Source organism: Daphnia pulicaria, chromosome 4 (genome assembly GCF_021234035.1).
Source record: "Daphnia pulicaria isolate SC F1-1A chromosome 4, SC_F0-13Bv2, whole genome shotgun sequence".
Taxonomy (NCBI): domain Eukaryota; kingdom Metazoa; phylum Arthropoda; class Branchiopoda; order Diplostraca; family Daphniidae; genus Daphnia; species Daphnia pulicaria.
The window spans coordinates 14833593-14850874 of NC_060916.1; the positions used below are offsets into that span (position 1 = coordinate 14833593).

Below are 17282 nucleotides of genomic sequence, written 5' to 3' on the forward strand. Positions count from 1 at the left end.
CACACCATGCAGCGATTCAACACCAAGGAACTTTTCTGTTCCTTTTCAACATATAAGCGGTTAACTGAATAGATACAAATAACAATTAAAAATGGATGTAACTTTTGTGCACAACACCAGCAGTCCGGCACCAAGGAACAGCAACAGCATAACTCGATGCAAAAAATCTTTCACCAGTATAGGCTGCAACTACATGCCATATTGGACAGCAACATCACGTAAACATAAACCTATGACCAAAATGAAATTAATGTTTGATCAATAGAAATTTTGTATAAAATTAAAAAAAATCACTTCAAATGGAGTTCACCCAAATATTCTATGGCAAATCTGATAACTATAGTTTAAACAAAAATTTACATGAAACTAGATTACTCATTTAAGATTTCAAAACAAATTCATTTGAAATTTGTAGTGCTCTGCAGCGAAACAAAAACATTCTTCTACAGTATCTGCCTATCTTGTTAACAAATTCCCCTTAAACAATCCATAACTCAATTTACATATGATCGAAGGAAAGAGCTGTTGACATGATGAAATCCCCAAATGTTAAAATTAAACAATGTAAGCAATTATAGTAGTCCAAGCATGATACTTCCCAAGTTAGAACTTAAAATATTTATCAAATTACCATTTCAAGGAGTCTTCTTGCAGTTCTACTAGATGTCCAACATTTCGGCAACCACAATGCAGCATGATCCAGCGTCAACTCAGATATGGCTGATCCCAGAAGACTTGAAGCATGGAACTCTCCCACATTCCAGGACAAAATCAGCACCAAAGACTGCATGCAACAGCTCAATTTAACACACCTTTCACTGGATGACTGCAACAAAGAAGCGCAGACTTCACCTGGCTATCGAAAAACAAAATCAAGTTACTATCAAGGAACAGAATCTTATGTGACATAACAAAACGACAGAAGTATGAAGTTGAACTATACAATCTCTCATAATTGCTTTGATAAATCTTACAAAGGAATTTGTAGCTGTCAAATTTTCCAACTTGAAAATGACAAATGTAATCCACATTTCCGTAATGGTCTTAACTCATAATTGCAACAGAGAAGCAAAGGGGTCTACTCTCTAGTCATTAACTAAATCTGTATCGATCAACTATAATTACTTTAATTGTTCTGAAAGTGTTCCGCATGTGACGAAACGAGCAAGAGACATTTTGGAAAAAATGGATGGCAGTTTCAACACACGAAGTATGTCAGTAAAAAACATGGGAAAAAACACACCAGAATGAGTAAAACTGGACCTTTCCGCTCAGTGTCTTTAGAAGAAATGGAAGAAGTTTCGTGATTTCGTCACTAACGGACCCATTCGCGCCATCTAGTGGACATAGTCTTATCCACCTAGTGACAGCCAACAGCCAATAGCCATCAGAGTTCTTATGTGATGGAGTTCTACTTTCGCATGGCAAAATCATCAACGGGGATTCTAAGGAAATATATTCAGAAGAAGATAATTCAACAGGAATGGTTCTAATGAAAAATTACAACGAGAACCATCCACCAGTGAGAAAAATCCTACAGGTAACAATTCTAAGGGAATAATCAATCCAAAGGAAATAAATTATTGCATCACAAAAATAAAAGTGAAATCAAATCAGGAAACGGATAGGCTGGTATTTACTTGCTGGAGCTAATGTATTTTCAAACGTTGTTGAATCGGGTTATGCACTCATGCATTACATACGGCTTGGAATAATCAATATTAACCAGCCGAAACCGTAAAGTAAAATTCTGAAATAATATAATAACTAAAATCTAAAAAGAAAAGAGTTGGAATTTCATAATCATGTCGTTTCACGTTGGTCGTCGTCCTTGGGGGGTAAACTATGTTTAAGCGGTCAAGTATTGGTCAATCCAAGTCCTCAACGCCGGCACTCTGGTTTTAAGGCCAGGAGTTTTGCAATCTATCACAACACAAGACAATCAGACCCGCTGATTATTTGATTTTGATCAAATTGTTTAGAATCAGACGCTTACCTTTGGTGTAGCTGTTGATACCGAGAATGGTCCAAGTCCCTGGCGCCGTAAGAATAACTACTGGACCGCCGATGTCATCAGGCTATAATTGAACCACATTTAGTATTTTCACGTAGGTAATTGAACTTGATTACTGAATTTTTACTCACTGTGCATGTGAATTTGTCATCAGCAGTAGAAGTAACGCAGATAGTTGAGTCCGAAACAAATCTACTAAGGTCTCCCACCGATTTGCAGTCGGTGTTGGACTGAATCGAAACCTTGGCTTGTTGCAGGTTATTGAATGGTATGACGTCTCCGTCATCATCAGTTCCTCCTCCCCATCCCAAAATAATGGCATCCTGGTCGTTGAATGTGTCGATGTCTGTATCGGCCGCTGGCAAACAAACGGGGGCAACACTCCTGGAAAGAACCACGGGCGCGTCCATTACAATGATGGCGATATCATTGGCCTATTCAAAGTCGAAATAAATGAATGGAGATCACAAATATTTTCGTCCTGTTGTGGCAACTCACATAGGTGGCAGCATTGTATTGCCTGTGAAGAAACAATTTGCTGATCCTCCTTGTCATTGGGACGTCGGATTGGTCCGTCTTAAACATCCCAACCAATACAGTCACAGTACTTAACTCATACAGAGACATTCTGCAAGTGGACGAAAAAATAAAAGAGAAATGCTTTACTTAAACGAACTTGAAATTAATGTATGAAAACCCTGTAATACTTTTCCAGGCACTGAGCCGCCAACAAAACTCTTCTGTTACTAATCAAACTTCCGCTGCAAATTAATTTGTTATCGGTTTTCTTGAGGGCTACCTATTCGAATTTGCAAATAATTAAAATACAGTGTTGTCATTTACGAGGATCAAAATTAAACGCTATAATTCCAGCTATAGTATAAATTGAATCAACTTACCATGAAAGGCCAAGCATTCTTTTTGGCTGAGGTTCCGCCAGCGATCCTTTCGCTTGTCAATGCCCGTGTTGCGGGCATGGCAGTCGGTCCAGCGCCACAAGTCGGTGCTTCTGTTTGCCTAACGGGCAAAAGATCTTCAAGAGCAAGGGGAGTAGGATAACCGTATGAGTAGACAAATCCATTGGGCGTTTGCTCCTGCTGGCGATACATGGCTGGGTAATAAGGATTGAAGGATGGTAGCGGCACGAATCCTGGATTGGTTATTTGGCCGTACAGCGTCTTGCCTTGATAAGAGGGAGCATATCCTACACCGTCAACTGAATTCAAATAATAAATCACATTCAGCCAATATTCAAATTTAAAGAAAAGGAAAGTCATTTTGACATACAATCGATGATGACGGCGTCGTCTGTACGGGAGACGAGAGGCATGAAGGCGAAACTGGACGCCGGGCTGCAGAAGCTCAGCAGAGTCACGATCGCTAATAACACGATCATTTTTGAAATCATTTTCCTGAAAACAGACGTTACGAAATATTCAGTCAATTGTAGTCACAGTATATATACTTTTTAAAATTGTTGTGTTCAAACATAACATTTCATTTGGAATGAAGTAGTATAGTACAAGTGAAATTTATACTGGAAAAGTGGAATTTAATTTACAGATGCCATGTTTCAAGACAAATAATTTCAAGTATTTTTATTACTACCTTGGTTCTTGCAGACGGTTGTGTTGCTTCAGCTTCGACGACAGTTGTGATTCACTGTCGAGCTGGGCTCCCTTTTTATTGCGGGATTCAGGACGCTCAAGATGTCACGCGGGACCGCACCCTAATTATTCGCTTCTCCATAAACTGCGTTGAATTGAGCCACCACCCTTTGAATTCATAAAAAAAAAAGAGCAAGCACATAACATGCTCAAAGTTGCTGATCTTGTTGTCACAAGGTAAGGAGATGGTTTTCCAGTAAGCTCACTCTTGACATTGGTCAGTCACCTCTCGAATTCCCCCCGTTCTTGAATTGGGACTTTTTGCTTACCTCTCGACCTTCATCGTGAGCGGAATACAAATCAAGTCAGTAGTCTTGTTTATCATTTGGCGTTGGTTAGGGGTGTCGCTTTCCTGCTGTTCACTCATCATAATCACATTGGCTTACGATGCTGTTGAAATCTTTGGTACCGACAGCTCTGAAGCCAAAATTCCCAGCTGATTTCTTATTTTCACTCAATCAAATTTAGGTATTTTTATTTCACACTTTGGATTGCCATTCAGTACAACATAAATTAATTTCAAATTATGCTATTATTTTCCCACTTAATTATCATTCGCGCGGCATAAAAATCCCTGCTGAAGTGTGTGTGGGAATATCGATATCTATACATTCTAATTCAGTTTAAGAAATGATTGAATTGTGGGGGTTTTCCCTTTCGCACTGTTCAAGATATGGTCGAACTTTGCATTAATTTTGTTCAAGGTGACATCCTCAACTGACTGTTGCTATGTGCATCTGAACAAATAAAAGGCGTCACCGATAACCGTCTGAATAACAACCGATAACGGTTTGGAAACAAGTCTTTCGACGCGCTTCAATACCGGGCAAGAGCCCAGGCAGTCTGATACACCTAACACAGGTGCGCGGCCCTGTTACCACAGACGCAAATGGTGAAACAAATATTGGTCGAAAGGTTTCCATAATTAACGAAAATTAAGCTGTTATTGATAGCGAGAAAATGTGATGGCGCGGTATTTTCAGTGGCAGCCAGGCAGCTGGTCGAAATTTCTTGTAATATTTGTCTCGCCTCATAATCTTTGCCGGTCATAAACCTTTTCAACACTGACCTTGGAAAGAACTGGTTATTGGCTGATGATGGCCTCAGCAAGAGAACTAATTTTGTTTACCTCCTTGTCAACTGTCAAGTGCCATATATAAATAAACAGCAAACTTGTTTGTTTAACGCAATTGAACGTAAATTTTTTTCTTGTTACTTTTCCAAATTGCTACAATAAACTTCAAAGCAAAGATGCCTTAGACTTTAAGAAACTTTTATCCACTTTTTTCTTCATTATTTTACGACCTGCCTGTCAATGGCATCTCATTGACAGGTGAAACAAGAATTATAACTCGTCCAAGCAGACTCCTGATCTTTTTCGGCATCCAACTGCTGCATCGCAATCTACTCATTTTTACTTTAAACAATTTTTTTACAGAATGCAAGTGATGTAGCGCTTGAATACAATACGATCTCGTTCATAACTGCTCAGTGCTCACCATATATAGGAAAGAAGAAAATCAACATACAAAACGAGTTTCCGATGAAAATCGCCATAGACAAGTTCGGGATGCTGAGTTGCACAACCGCAAAATTAGGATCGTGCGCCAACGAGTTTTTGTAACGTTGTGGGGATAGTAGAAAGCGGGTTTTTTATTATTTAAGCATAGAATTACTTATCTAATCTTAGAAATGTTCAGGATTATCGTTGTTTAGAACATTCTGCTTTTTATAGAGTAATTTTAAATGTATAATTCAGCTTAGTTTACCCATTAAAATTAAAGAAAGTCCAAGCCTGGGATGCTGTTTAGTCTTTTCTTGTGTGTTTGAGCTTGTCACTTGTCAGCAGATCTGTCAAAAAACACAAGAAAAGACTAAACAGCATCCCAGGCTTGGACTTTCTTTAATTTTAATGGGTAAACTAAGCTGAATTATACATTTAAAATTACTCTATAAAAAGCAGAATGTTCTAAACAACGATAATCCTGAACATTTCTAAGATTAGATAAGTAATTCTATGCTTAAATAATAAAAAACCCGCTTTCTACTATCCCCACAACGTTACAAAAACTCGTTGGCGCACGATCCTAATTTTGCGGTTGTGCAACTCAGCATCCCGAACTTGTCTATTACGAAAAGGAGTCTTGATAAACTCCAAAGGTTAATCGCAGAATTATTCAGATAACAACTACGCTCGATGGGTGTGGCTCATAAACAAAATAATCAGACAAGTCATCACAATCAAGAATTTCCATATAAGTTCAGTCTGATGTTTGAATAATTTGCGTGAATTTATTCCAGATGACTTAAACCAACTTAAACCCATGTTCAATACAAACACATTTATTCTTTCCAGTCACTGCTTAGTTTTGGAAAGGACTTGGATTGAGAATTCTCAAGCGAGATTTGGTTAGTATCTTGGGGGAACCGGCTGCACCATTAGACGAAGGATCAAGTAATTTAATAGACATGAAAAATTATTTGAATAATTAAAAAAAAAAATTATTATTATTATTTGAATAATCTCCAGTGGTTTCAGTCGGTTAGCGCATGGTACTTATCCGAACGAATGGGTGATGCTGTTGTAATAATACACTTGCAATAACGACATTAAAAAATTTAACTTTACATATACCGGAACGGGTATTATTCCCTAAGGGTTGCATAGGCTAAATTTCAAAGGGGCTATGATGAAGAAAGCAAATTCTGATAATCCCAACATTATCGTGCAAACCGACTCCGTCAGCACAAACGACGCTCATTCTGAAACCTTTTTCAATTATAGCGGCGCAAAATTTCAAGGTAAAGGCAGATCAGTTATAGTTGGAGGTCTATGCCCAGTTGGAATCAGACGTAAAAAAAACAAAAACAAAAAACAAAAAAAACAAAACAATTATTTTTGTTGGAGGGGCAAAAATAACAAATAAACTTGGCGCATTTTGAACATAGGCTTTTTGCGGATTTTTGCTCTGGATTAGTAAGCGAGCCGATTACACCGTATCGTAAACATCGATGTTTCTGTCACAGGCACTAGGCCAATTATCCAGAGGAAATAGACAAAACTGGGAATATTCCTCTTCCTATTTCATAAGCACGCATGCAAATTGAGATAGTCGAATTCATAACTATTATTTACGTTTAGGCTTACTGGAAGCTAGAGCATCGAACATTCATACTTCGGACATAAAGAAACAAAAAAGGAATCTTTAACGCTTCTTTAATCTCTCATAATTCTGTCCATTGCAGGATCAACTCCCACCTCGTTTGAAGACCGCACCAATTTGATTATCATTACACACGAGTGACCATCGAAAGTTGCCCAAGTATCCATTGCATTAACACAGGGGGCACCTGGATATGAATCCATAATTCAAGGCGACATTCAAAACAAACGATTCAAAATTTCGTTAGCAAAATGCCTCCAGTTTCTATTACTTTGTTGGCCATAGCTGAGACTTTTCTAGGATCTTAAAAACTTGTGCGCAGATCAGCGGAACCGACAGTGCATGGAATATTTTTCAAAGTTTACGAAAGGGATTCTGACATTTCGCACGACGTTCTTCCATAGACGTCCTCAACAAAAGATTATGCAAAAACTAATTCGCTACCGGCAACGCCTAATTACCTACAATAAAGACAATGAAACGAATCACTTCACACATCAGATTTCAATTGACGGCCAATTCGGTAAACGAGTATCAAATGTGGTCGGCAATTTCTTTCACTGTCGACAGGAGCGTCGCTTAACGCAAGTCTCAACAAATTCCTATTAGAAATAGCCTGAATTTTCGCTATGGCAACGCAGTCTTTTATCTTTTGGTGACCAGCAAATAGTTTCAATGTAAATAACTGTGTCCTACCTTGAAGCCTGTGAAATACCGCCGGGGCGTCTCCTGGTGTTCCAATCCACAGAGAAACTATTAAAGTTAGTTGACACCAGGTGGGAAAAAGGACGCCCTCGTGAATAGAGAAAAAGAAATGAAACTGCCACTTTTTTCGATCGTCGAACTCTGTCGTGTTCAATATTGTGGCCTCTACTTCCAAATTTTTGAACTAATTATTATTATAACGAAATAAACGACACGAAGAAAATGGAAATTGTTACCCTGGGGATGTCCAGCCCATTCGATGCAGTTCTAGATTGATGAAACAGTTCTAGGCAATATTCTTTCTACGTTTGGTTGGCGAGGGCGACGTTTGATCCATTGCTGCAGAGAGTAGAGGCTAAGCAGACCCAGTTGTCCGCAAATGAAGGCGTGTCTTTGTTGGACTTGGCCCGCAAACCGTTTTGTAACTCCCGGTTGCGATTTTCACATAACAACGGAAGCAAGTGGAAGAGCATCACGAAAACCTTGGCCGATAACGATTCCTGTCTAAATTCATAATTTTAGAATTCAAATTAAATTTTGTTTTGAAGTAACTTACCGTTTTGAGTGGTTATCTCATCAAATCCATTGTAGGTTTAACATTAATCAATGTCACTCAATAAGTGACAATCACTCTCTTACAGTGAGGTTGTGTTTCAGGTGATGCAACATTCGACAGAGAAGATGGGAGGAGAAAGCCAACTAGGACTGTTGGACGAAATCAAACCAATTTGAATTTCCCTATAAATTAAAAACAAAAGTTTGCAGAGAAGTTTGATAATGACTGGTTGTTTCTTGTTGTGGCTGATCTCAGGTGTTGCCTATGTAGATGCAGTCCAATTTAACGTAATTAACTGTCATCCTGAACTACATCAACGAAACATGCAAGACACAATGTGTGAGACAAATACTAAAATACATTAATTAAAAATGATAGGGCATCACATCAGTCATTTTCTAGACAAATAATTCTGCTAAATGAGTGAAGGAACAGATTTCTAACAAGTTCAAAAGAAATTTAAAGCATTTTCATTCACTTTTTTCTTTTTAAGTAACTCGATATAAAACATCATTACACTAAACCAACAGTCGTCTTGTGTCTGAAAAAAGGCGTTCAATGTAAATAAAGAAAAGCAATAATTTTTAGTTCTAGTTCTTTGATTGCCAATTCGCCATGCAAAACTAACTAATGTAATGGAGGTGTTTTGTGTTTAAACTTTACTCTTCTTTCTTCCTTTTGTTTACCTATCCTCTTTCTTTTCCTTCAATTCTTATTGGTCAGTGGACAGATGTCGGCCATCATGGATTTGGGATTGCAGAAGGATAGGAAAGGTTTCGGCAACTTCTAATTACGGAAAAGGTAGGATACCGGTATAAATAGATAACGGTTAACCGCTGCCTGGAATAATCAAAGTGGCAATCTGGTAGTTTTAAGCTAGCTGACATCGTACCGGTTTAACTACGCTGAAATCATAGCATCCTCTAGTTTTCAAACCAACAGCTGAATATGTTATACTTACTACACGGGGCCACGGGCCGTTGCGGACTACGTTACGAGCCACGAGCCGGACCTGGAAGTCTTTCAATATTTTCTTTATTGTGTAATGATAATCTTCATTGTAAATTCCTATAAGAAATAAATAAATTAAACGGAATTAATTTCTTTGCTCGAGTTATTTATAAAAACTTAATTTTTAATTTTACAGCACCACAAAGACCCAAGACCCATTACAATTCGAGATTGATAAACTTAATAACAAAGACTGGTAACAGTTAGTAAATGTTTGGAATCCCTGTTTTTATTTTTCATCCCATGCCGTCGTCCTGTGAAAATTTGCTAAGAATATTTAAATTGAAATTCAATTAGGACTTGACGGAGGACTTGATTGAGGCCAGCTCAATCTCTTTGCCGTTGGCGGTCGTTACGCTGATGGTGCTGGGCTTTTTCCAGCATAGCGGAAATCCTTTGTCGGCCCAGTAAGCCAGTCCGACCAGGAGCGGGAAAAAGAGGAAAGTGACGACGGCCTCCCAGACTTCCACCTGATTTTTATAAAACAAAAACGTGTTTCCAACTATTCAACTAAATTTAATGGATCAGCTGGCGGATGAGCAGACGAAACGATCATTTAAAAATCGATAACTAAACACATTTCGGCTGACTCCCACAGTCCCACCAGAACGAAAATCAGCCACAGGCAGCCACAGGTGAGCCAAAATGCTGAACACGGCGGTGATGGCGAATACCCGCAGTCCTAATTCAGAATTTTTAATTCACTAAATTTGAAGTAATTTTGAAATAATTAATCTTCGATGGATAAATTTTGAATGATTTAAAATTGAGAATGAATAAATTTGTAAGTAATTATTTTTGAATGAATTAATTTAAAAGTAACTAATTTTGAATGAATTAAAATTACCTTTGATTTTTCGGGTTTCGACGCCGGAAATGGCGACAATGCAAACAGCACTAATATTACATAAGTTTGCTTTCAAAACAAGACTGAAATTACTTAACACTACAAGATGTTAAAATTAAACTAATTGCTAATCTTTGATAAATTTATCATAAAAAGGCATTATTAATGTAACCTGTAATGTGTAATCTCTAGAATTTCAACTTCTTATTTTCATGCAAGGCAAAGGTAGTCGAACAACGAAGTCACGTACGACCGACTCTTCAAACAAAAATTGATAAGCCATAGCGATAAAATTGATGGCAATAAGCGATAGACAAGCAATTTCTAACGGCAGACGGAATTTGTAAATCGTTAATTATATAATCAATGATTTGACAATTAATTAGAAGCGTAATAAATTTCTCTAAGAGATATCGACATGTAAGTGAATCTGCTGTCGAATTCGATTGGAATTATTTAAACACCTTGGACATTCGTTCTATAAGAAACAGTTGCGTACAAAAGGGGAGGTTATTATTCCATCACGTTGTCGTTGAAATATTTAAAAGATATTTAATTGCAAGTTCTGTATTCGCACACGATGACGTACTCGTCGCTGCAGGGGTAATCGACCCACTGGTAGCGTCCAAGATCGGCCTGGTATTCGATGGCCAAACACAAGTTGGTAGCCGAGTTGCTGGGAGATCCTTCTTTGAATTCAACAGCTTCCGGGATCAACTCGAATCCGGTCGACCGAACAACCCACAGACCGGGGTGTCCCTCGGCAGCAACTCCGGTCCAGTAGGTGTCGTAGTAACCTGATTTTTCAATATAAAGATATGAATAAAACAAAACGGTGGTGATAAAATGTAAATAATGATGTGACCTACCGAGTTCAACCAGGAAGGTGTTGAGATCCTCCCATTGGGTAATGTTTTGGACGTGGAAAAGATCGCCTTTGGCGACGTTGCACAATAAGTTAGTATATTGGTAAATTTTATTTAAAAAAATAATAATTTAAAAAACAATTTAAAAAACTTACCGAAAAGAGCGATGAGAATGCCGGAAGCTTTGTTCATTTTTTAAACGTCGGTCTGTGTGAGAAGACTGAATGAGGCGGGTCTGACAAAATGGACGGTTTTATACCTGAAATAATCAGCCCACAATGTAACACGGGCCCCATTTAAAATATTGGACTTTCCTCGTTAGTATCTGCCAACGGGGTTCGTTTAAATACATGGTCCGATATGGGTAAACACAGTCGTTATATGATCAACTCTATTGCCATGCCCTAATACGTGACGGGTGACGCTGTTATGTAAAAACTTGGTAAAAACGACTCACCTTATCCATCGGCTTACTTAGTCGCCTGGCAACGACAGTTACTTTTTAATCAAAAAACCAAAATTAGATTAGCACTCAGATCAAGCCAAAATTCTGGCGCTTATAAGGCGTTGCCTGAAACTGAAACCACCCGTGTTTCAACAACCGCCCAGAAAAGAAGTTGCTGCTTATAACACAAACAAAATTTGAATTAAAGTTTTTAAAAAGTGCGTCTGTTTGGCAGCCGAATCAGCAAAATCAGCAAACCGCCAAGACTCTTCAACCCCTGCCAAAATTCGGTAAAGTTCATTTTCTTTCCCTATATGAAGGTGAAATTATTATTATGCTTTGTTTCGCTATTCTGTTCTAGTAAAATCATTTCCTGCTTCGTCATAACATTTAAACATTTACTTTACTGAAAGGTTAAGTTTAATTAGAGATTCAGGCTACTCAAAAGTTTCGTCTATTTCTTTTATTGTTCGCCACTCCCAAGGCAAAATATATGGGCGACTAGTCTAACAAAGTTAAACGGCGCCAGCTTTAGTTGCTTTATTGCTCTCGTCTGGAATTTTCAAGCGTTGAAAGCATTTCAACGATTAAAGATAAGACCAGCTGCAGGGGTCCGATAACACGTCTCGTTCTGATCGCTTGCGCAAACTGTTTCTCCACTAACTGTAAATAAAGCCATAAAAGGAAGGAAAGGAAACAGGAACCTTTATCTACAGTCGACAAAGTTCTGTCGCTGAAACTCTCATACTCCAATCGCGAAGCTATGGGAATCGATTGATGGAAATATTAACAGCTAATTTTTTTATTTTTTATTACTTTGCTTTATCCAATTCAAAAGGGCGTCATTTATAGTTAAAAGAATTCACCTATTGTCGCATTGCGAGTTGGTTGGTGACAGCTAAAACACTTTTTGCACTTTCACGGTTTTAAAGATTGAAGCTCTAGTTAGTGATGCATATTTTCGCTAATTAAAATGCTATTGAAAAAATAACAACGACTAGCAATAGGATACCTAATTTTCATTTTCATGTTCTCAGTCCGACAGTCTCACTTGCCCTTACCAGTTGGTTTCATTTTATCAGATAAACCACAATGGCTGCGGCAGATACAAGTCCTGGCGTGATGACGTCACGACCGTACACTGAACAACATGTCGCAGATAAAATCAAGGAATGGGTGGCTCAGCAAACAAATGCTCGTACCGAAACAAATGTTTTCAAGGATGTCGTCAGTTACATCGAGTCAATTGTAGGACGTCAAATCTCTTGTTTGGAAACCACTTGGGTTGAGAGGCAATACGTCAAAATTGTCTTGGAAATGTGGTTGCGCGCCAGTTTTGAAAAGACTTTTGCTGATCTGGAGAAATCGTTCGATTTCAACACCGAAATAATATCCGAATTATTATACCAGCTGAAACTCATCAATTCCTTCGAAGACATTCTCAAATTACCAGCTGAATCGAAGCTGCGGGACTGGTGCGAGTGTCGATATCTCCAACTGATACTCGATCAGCCGTCTCTGTTCAAAACGACTCCCCGTTTCGCCATCCTTGTTCCCAGCTACTTCCAACACTTTAAGACGTCACTGACCGATCAAATATTATCTCGGAGTCGAATTGGCCTCACTGAAGACCAAATTAATTTCATTTCTGCCCTAAACGAGTTTTTGGCCAACGCCATCAATCGAGATCATACCAACTTACAGGATATTCTGGAAGAAAACTTTCTGGAAAACGAAATTGGTAAAGAATCGATGGAAAAAATAGTTGATTTATTCAAAATGGATAACGGAGACACGACAACAGACGTTGTTCGTGATCGTTTCAAGTCAATGAATGCGTCGCTATCAGACGACAGTTGGACCCCACAATTTAATTGGCTGATCAAAGAAACTTGCGAGTCTTTTTTGCTGCCCAAAACGTTGATTGAGGTTCAGGATGAAGACGGAAAGGAAATTATTTCCATCAAAGGGGTCGCCGTTTTTCTCAGCAAAATTCACCAAGAAATGATCGACTTGAAACGCCAAAATTCAAACGTGAAAGAAATTCAAATCGTTGGACTCTTGTCCGTTCACGTTGACTGTGACTTGGAATCGAAAGATTGGCACGGAATGAACGTTGGCATCGTCACCGATAAAATCTACGTCGACAAGGAAGTACATTGGGATGTATCAGGCCAGCACAGCAACGATCAACCGGAAGGTAAATAAAATTTTATTTGTCGCATTGCCGTATTGATGTGAGACTTACTGATTTAGGGAAACCTGATGTGCAACCGGGCGAGAGCGGCGGCAACATTCACGTCATTTGCCAAGAAATGATCAACGCCGAAAAATGGACGATAATATCGGACGGAGGCGATGGAAGCGACGGACAGAACGGAGTCGATGGAGGAACTGTGCCTCATCGCAAATGGTTAAAAGAAGATTTCATGAAAGCCTTCCCGACCATGTCGACATTCGACGAATCTTCCAACAAGAAAGCGATGCAAACTGTCCTCGAGACTCTAGAAGACATTCTGCCGACAAACATCCGCACTTTTGGCCAAAACATACTTCCGGGACACCGAGACCATTTCTTCCTTCAGGACACGACCAAAGATGGCAGTAATCTCACTGTAGCGTATTACCACAAGGCTAAACTTGGCATAACGACGCAACGACATACTTACATTTTATCCAAAGGTAACGTTTCCTTGGTCGAACTAATATATTTGAAATTCTTTTCAAAATCTATCTAACCTTTTCAATCAACAGGGTCTAAAGTCGGACAAGGTGGATACGGTGGCTCCATCACTATTGAATATTTGAGGAGCAAAGACCCGGAGATACCATTAGGTATTCCTTTGGTCGGCAAAGAGAAAATAAGCGTATCGGCTGTGAGGATGGATGTCTACGAGGCATCGGGTTCCGTCGGTACAACCGGCAAACCAGCAGGAGATGTCGGATTCATCCACAGTGTGAAATGGAAGGATAAAAATAACAAAGGCGAAGAACACTACTTTGGTTTTGACAACGACGAAATTCTCAAATTCGAAGAAACGGAAGACAAACAGTTCCTTAAAAACGCCAAAATCTCGTATTACGCCAAGTTCATGCATCCCACAAACAAAAAAATGGGGAAAGCGAGTGCGAGCTATGCGGCCATTTTACCAGCTGACCATTTTCCCCGGACAATCTACAATTCATCAGCAATAAAAGAAGCGGTCAAGATGAAGGCTATTATCCGACAGAATCTCGTTCAACACCTAACCGAAATAGACGAACGGAAACAATTGACTCGATCCCTCCAGGCAGCGACATCCGATTCGATGGAGCAACAATCCGACTACATAGAAAAATTGATCCAACAGATTGACGAGAAACAGGCCAAACTTTATCGGTTGTCATGTCAACGGAGTCAACAGCGAGAAGGATTCAGACAATGTTATGTCAAGCCATCGGCAAGAACAACTAAAATTCAAAATTCACTTAGTTCTTTCACTATCCCTGTGGAACAAAGTGGTCGCCGGCCTGTGGACTTGCAACACAATAAGCCTAATATAACGTGTCTCGATCTCTTGCCAACGGCTAACGGAAACGACAGCGCCCTCCACAGCATTTTGGGGCGAATGAATTCAGCCGGTTTGTACGTATGTGCAGATACGGACAAGTTTCGGCAACAAATCGCCAATTTCTTTCGACACGAAGGAAACGAGTCCAATAAACTTATCGCCGTCAAACTACGAATACGTCAAACAAACGCCTTTGTACTACGACAAAATGATGGCAAAGCCTTTCCCTTGGCCAGCGCCAAGAAGAAAGAATTCTTGACATTCAGACAACAGAATGGCGACGAGAGGCAATTCAATTGGCTGCAACCACCAAAACTATTAGAAGAATACGTCCGTTTTATCCAATCACCTTTGAGTGAACTGGACTTGCCCGAAGTGGAATTTCTAGCTAAAGTGCTCGACATAACAATTCACGTCTACAAAAACCAACATAATTCGTCATCATTCAAACACAAGATAACTTTTAAACCCAGTAACAGTTCTCCTATAAAACAAAATCACTTTATCCTGTACAAAGGCTGTGGTGAATGGCAACGACTGGAAGCCAATGGGAACCTCCAAGAGTTTTGCAATCAATTACCAATGAACTTGTTACAACAGCCTATCCAGCAGCAGACCCATTCTTTTTCTACTTTGATTGGCCTGTTGACCGAACGGAACTACCACGATCTGATGGCGTCAATAAAAATGCTGAACCCTGAAGACGGTGTCACGCCAGACAAATTGTCTCAACTTCTGTTGGAAAAGCATTTCAATAAATTACTAACAGCTCCACCGTCTGAGGACGAAGAGCCAAATGATGAAGTGATTGGCAAACAACTTGGTGAACTTGCATCTGACATTCGTTTACTGACAGAGCGAGTGTTGGAGTACAACCAAAGAAATGTGAGTCCCATTTTCTACCTTTACATAGTTTCGAAATGTACTGAACCAAAAGACTGGAAATATGAATTCCTTTTGCTGGAAATGGAAGAGCGGTTGACGAAACTGCCTAAGAAGAGAATCGATTGGAGGAAAAATATGCTGACGTGTTTAAAGAATCTAGACGATCATATGGTGGCTCAGTTACGTAACAGTCTCATTATGACTACCGATATCGGTGAATGTCCTTTCAGCACGATGGAACGGATCTTGAAAATGTTACCGGTGAAATCCGGTTCAAATGAAATTGACTCAGAGTACGTCGATCAACTCCCTGTTGAACTTCTGAGTCAACTTCCACTAAACGACTGGCTTTACGAGCTAAGAAGCAAAATATGGGAGAGAAAAATCAATCAATTGACTGCAGGAGATCTATTACGTCATGGCGAATTGGAGACACTAATGAAAGAGGCCGTCTACTTGCTGCTGGAGTTGGAATACCAAAAAGGAGAAAGTTTTTACGATATCGAACTTGCAAACATCAACGAGCTACCCGAGTTAGTAGATAAACTGAGAGAGACTCTCTATCCGAGCACGAATTCGATGGTATCAGCGAAAGAGAGAGACTGGAAAACGATAATGTCCATAATAGAAGAAGAAAAGAGGAAAGAAGAAAAAAGAAAAAAAGATGAAAGGAGAGAAGAAGATGAAAGGAGAGAAGAAGAAGAAAGAAAAGAAGAAATGGGAGAGGTAGAATTTTATTACCTCTGTGATCACATTGCAAAGAACATAAAAGATTCGAAATCGAAGCAATCCGAAACCAGAGAACGTTTAAAAGAACTCATTAAAACATTTAAAGAAAAAATAAAAGAAGAAGAATCTTCTTATATTACATCGAAGATACACAACGAAATGAATACACAACGAAAATACACGACGGGAAAAACTTTGAAAATAGGACATACCGAAGTGCAGGAAAGAAATAGTTCAAGTTCGTCGTTGTTGGCCAATTTTCTCCACGTCTACGACAATGTCGTCGAACTCGTAATGGGTATTCAACTGCGCGACACACAGCGAGTGGCCATCATGTTTTTGCTGGAACGGCAAAATATGAGGGGGAACATCCTCAATAACAAAAATATTCTCGTCCAGGTGTCGACTGGCGAAGGAAAGTCGTTGATCGTCGCGGGTGTGGCCATTTTCTGTTCTCTTTTCGGCCGGAAAGTCGACGTTGTCACGAGCAACGACGTGCTGGCCCTACGTGACTCCACCTTGACTGTGGCCGACGGTGGTCTGAGGGATATCTACGAGTATTTCAATGTGGGAGTGGCCAACAACTGCAGCCAATCACAAGACGATCGCGCAAAGGCTTACAACTCGGCCGTCGTCTACGGAGAACTGGCCAATTTCCAGCGTGACTACTTGTTGCACACCTTCCACGGTCTCAATGTACGCGGGGATCGCATTCTGGATTTCGTCATAATTGACGAGGTAGACTGCATGTTACTCGATCGCGGCAATAACATCCTTTACCTCTCGCACGACATACCCGGAATGGAAATGCTCGAGTCCTTGTACGTGTTCATTTGGGAAAG

At 39.5% G+C, this 17282-nt stretch overlaps 2 protein-coding genes and 2 long non-coding RNA genes across 9 annotated transcripts; all 4 read right to left on the reverse strand.

The window, feature by feature from the left end:
* Positions 1-4: 4 nt before the first annotated feature.
* Positions 5-1331, reverse strand: LOC124338358. Of its 2 annotated transcripts, none has more exons than XR_006917714.1 (3): positions 1244-1331; positions 632-856; positions 5-230 (listed from the first exon to the last, which is right to left on the reverse strand). XR_006917714.1 is itself a non-coding variant. In XM_046792504.1 (3 exons), exons 1-3 carry the CDS (start codon positions 1150-1152, stop codon positions 171-173), a joined length of 312 nt encoding a protein of 103 aa, XP_046648460.1. In that variant the 5' UTR covers positions 1153-1284; the 3' UTR covers positions 5-170. The 2 variants fall into 2 exon arrangements, 1 of the variants encoding a protein (XP_046648460.1); XM_046792504.1 differs by having other exon boundaries at positions 1126-1284.
* Positions 1332-1630: 299 nt separating this feature from the next.
* Positions 1631-3805, reverse strand: LOC124338278 (transmembrane protease serine 11D-like). Of its 3 annotated transcripts, none has more exons than XM_046792401.1 (8): positions 3623-3805; positions 3302-3410; positions 2914-3230; positions 2722-2813; positions 2513-2642; positions 2146-2448; positions 1997-2078; positions 1631-1923 (listed from the first exon to the last, which is right to left on the reverse strand). In XM_046792401.1, the coding sequence occupies exons 2-8, from the start codon at positions 3408-3410 to the stop codon at positions 1850-1852; spliced, it is 1107 nt and encodes a 368-aa protein (XP_046648357.1). In that variant the 5' UTR covers positions 3623-3805; the 3' UTR covers positions 1631-1849. The 3 variants fall into 3 exon arrangements, with proteins under 3 accessions (XP_046648357.1, XP_046648356.1, XP_046648355.1); XM_046792400.1 differs by having other exon boundaries at positions 3302-3426; positions 3620-3805; XM_046792399.1 differs by having other exon boundaries at positions 3302-3426; positions 3623-3799.
* A 2371-nt stretch (positions 3806-6176) lies between these two features.
* Positions 6177-9089, reverse strand: LOC124338409. 3 transcript variants are annotated; one of them, XR_006917801.1, is made up of 5 exons: positions 8624-9089; positions 8107-8288; positions 7787-8054; positions 7542-7715; positions 6177-6512 (listed from the first exon to the last, which is right to left on the reverse strand). It is a non-coding gene; the product is annotated as an uncharacterized LOC124338409 (long non-coding RNA). The 3 variants fall into 3 exon arrangements; XR_006917802.1 differs by having other exon boundaries at positions 8107-8255; positions 8333-9089; XR_006917800.1 differs by having other exon boundaries at positions 8107-9089.
* Positions 9090-10405: 1316 nt separating this feature from the next.
* LOC124338361 lies at positions 10406-10916 on the reverse strand. The gene is made up of 2 exons (XR_006917715.1): positions 10834-10916; positions 10406-10761 (listed from the first exon to the last, which is right to left on the reverse strand). It is a non-coding gene; the product is annotated as an uncharacterized LOC124338361 (long non-coding RNA).
* Between the last annotated feature and the right edge of the window lie 6366 nt (positions 10917-17282).

Bases quoted from the DNA above. Each gene is read 5' to 3' on its own strand.
- LOC124338358 (XM_046792504.1), bottom strand. From the start codon at position 1,152: ATGCGGAACACTTTCAGAACAATTAAA. The intron at 857-1,125 runs GTAATTATAGTT...GTTTTTCGATAG, and splicing joins ACACTTTCAGAACAATTAAA to CCAGGTGAAGTCTGCGCTTC. The intron at 231-631 runs GTAATTTGATAA...TTTTGGTCATAG, and splicing joins CAAGAAGACTCCTTGAAATG to GTTTATGTTTACGTGATGTT.
- LOC124338278 (XM_046792400.1), bottom strand. From the start codon at position 3,422: ATGATTTCAAAAATGATCGTGTTATTAGCGATCGTGACTCTGCTGAGC. The intron at 2,643-2,721 runs GTATTACAGGGT...GTCCACTTGCAG, and splicing joins GCGGCTCAGTGCCTGGAAAA to AATGTCTCTGTATGAGTTAA. The intron at 2,079-2,145 runs GTGAGTAAAAAT...GTTCAATTATAG, and splicing joins ATGACAAATTCACATGCACA to CCTGATGACATCGGCGGTCC.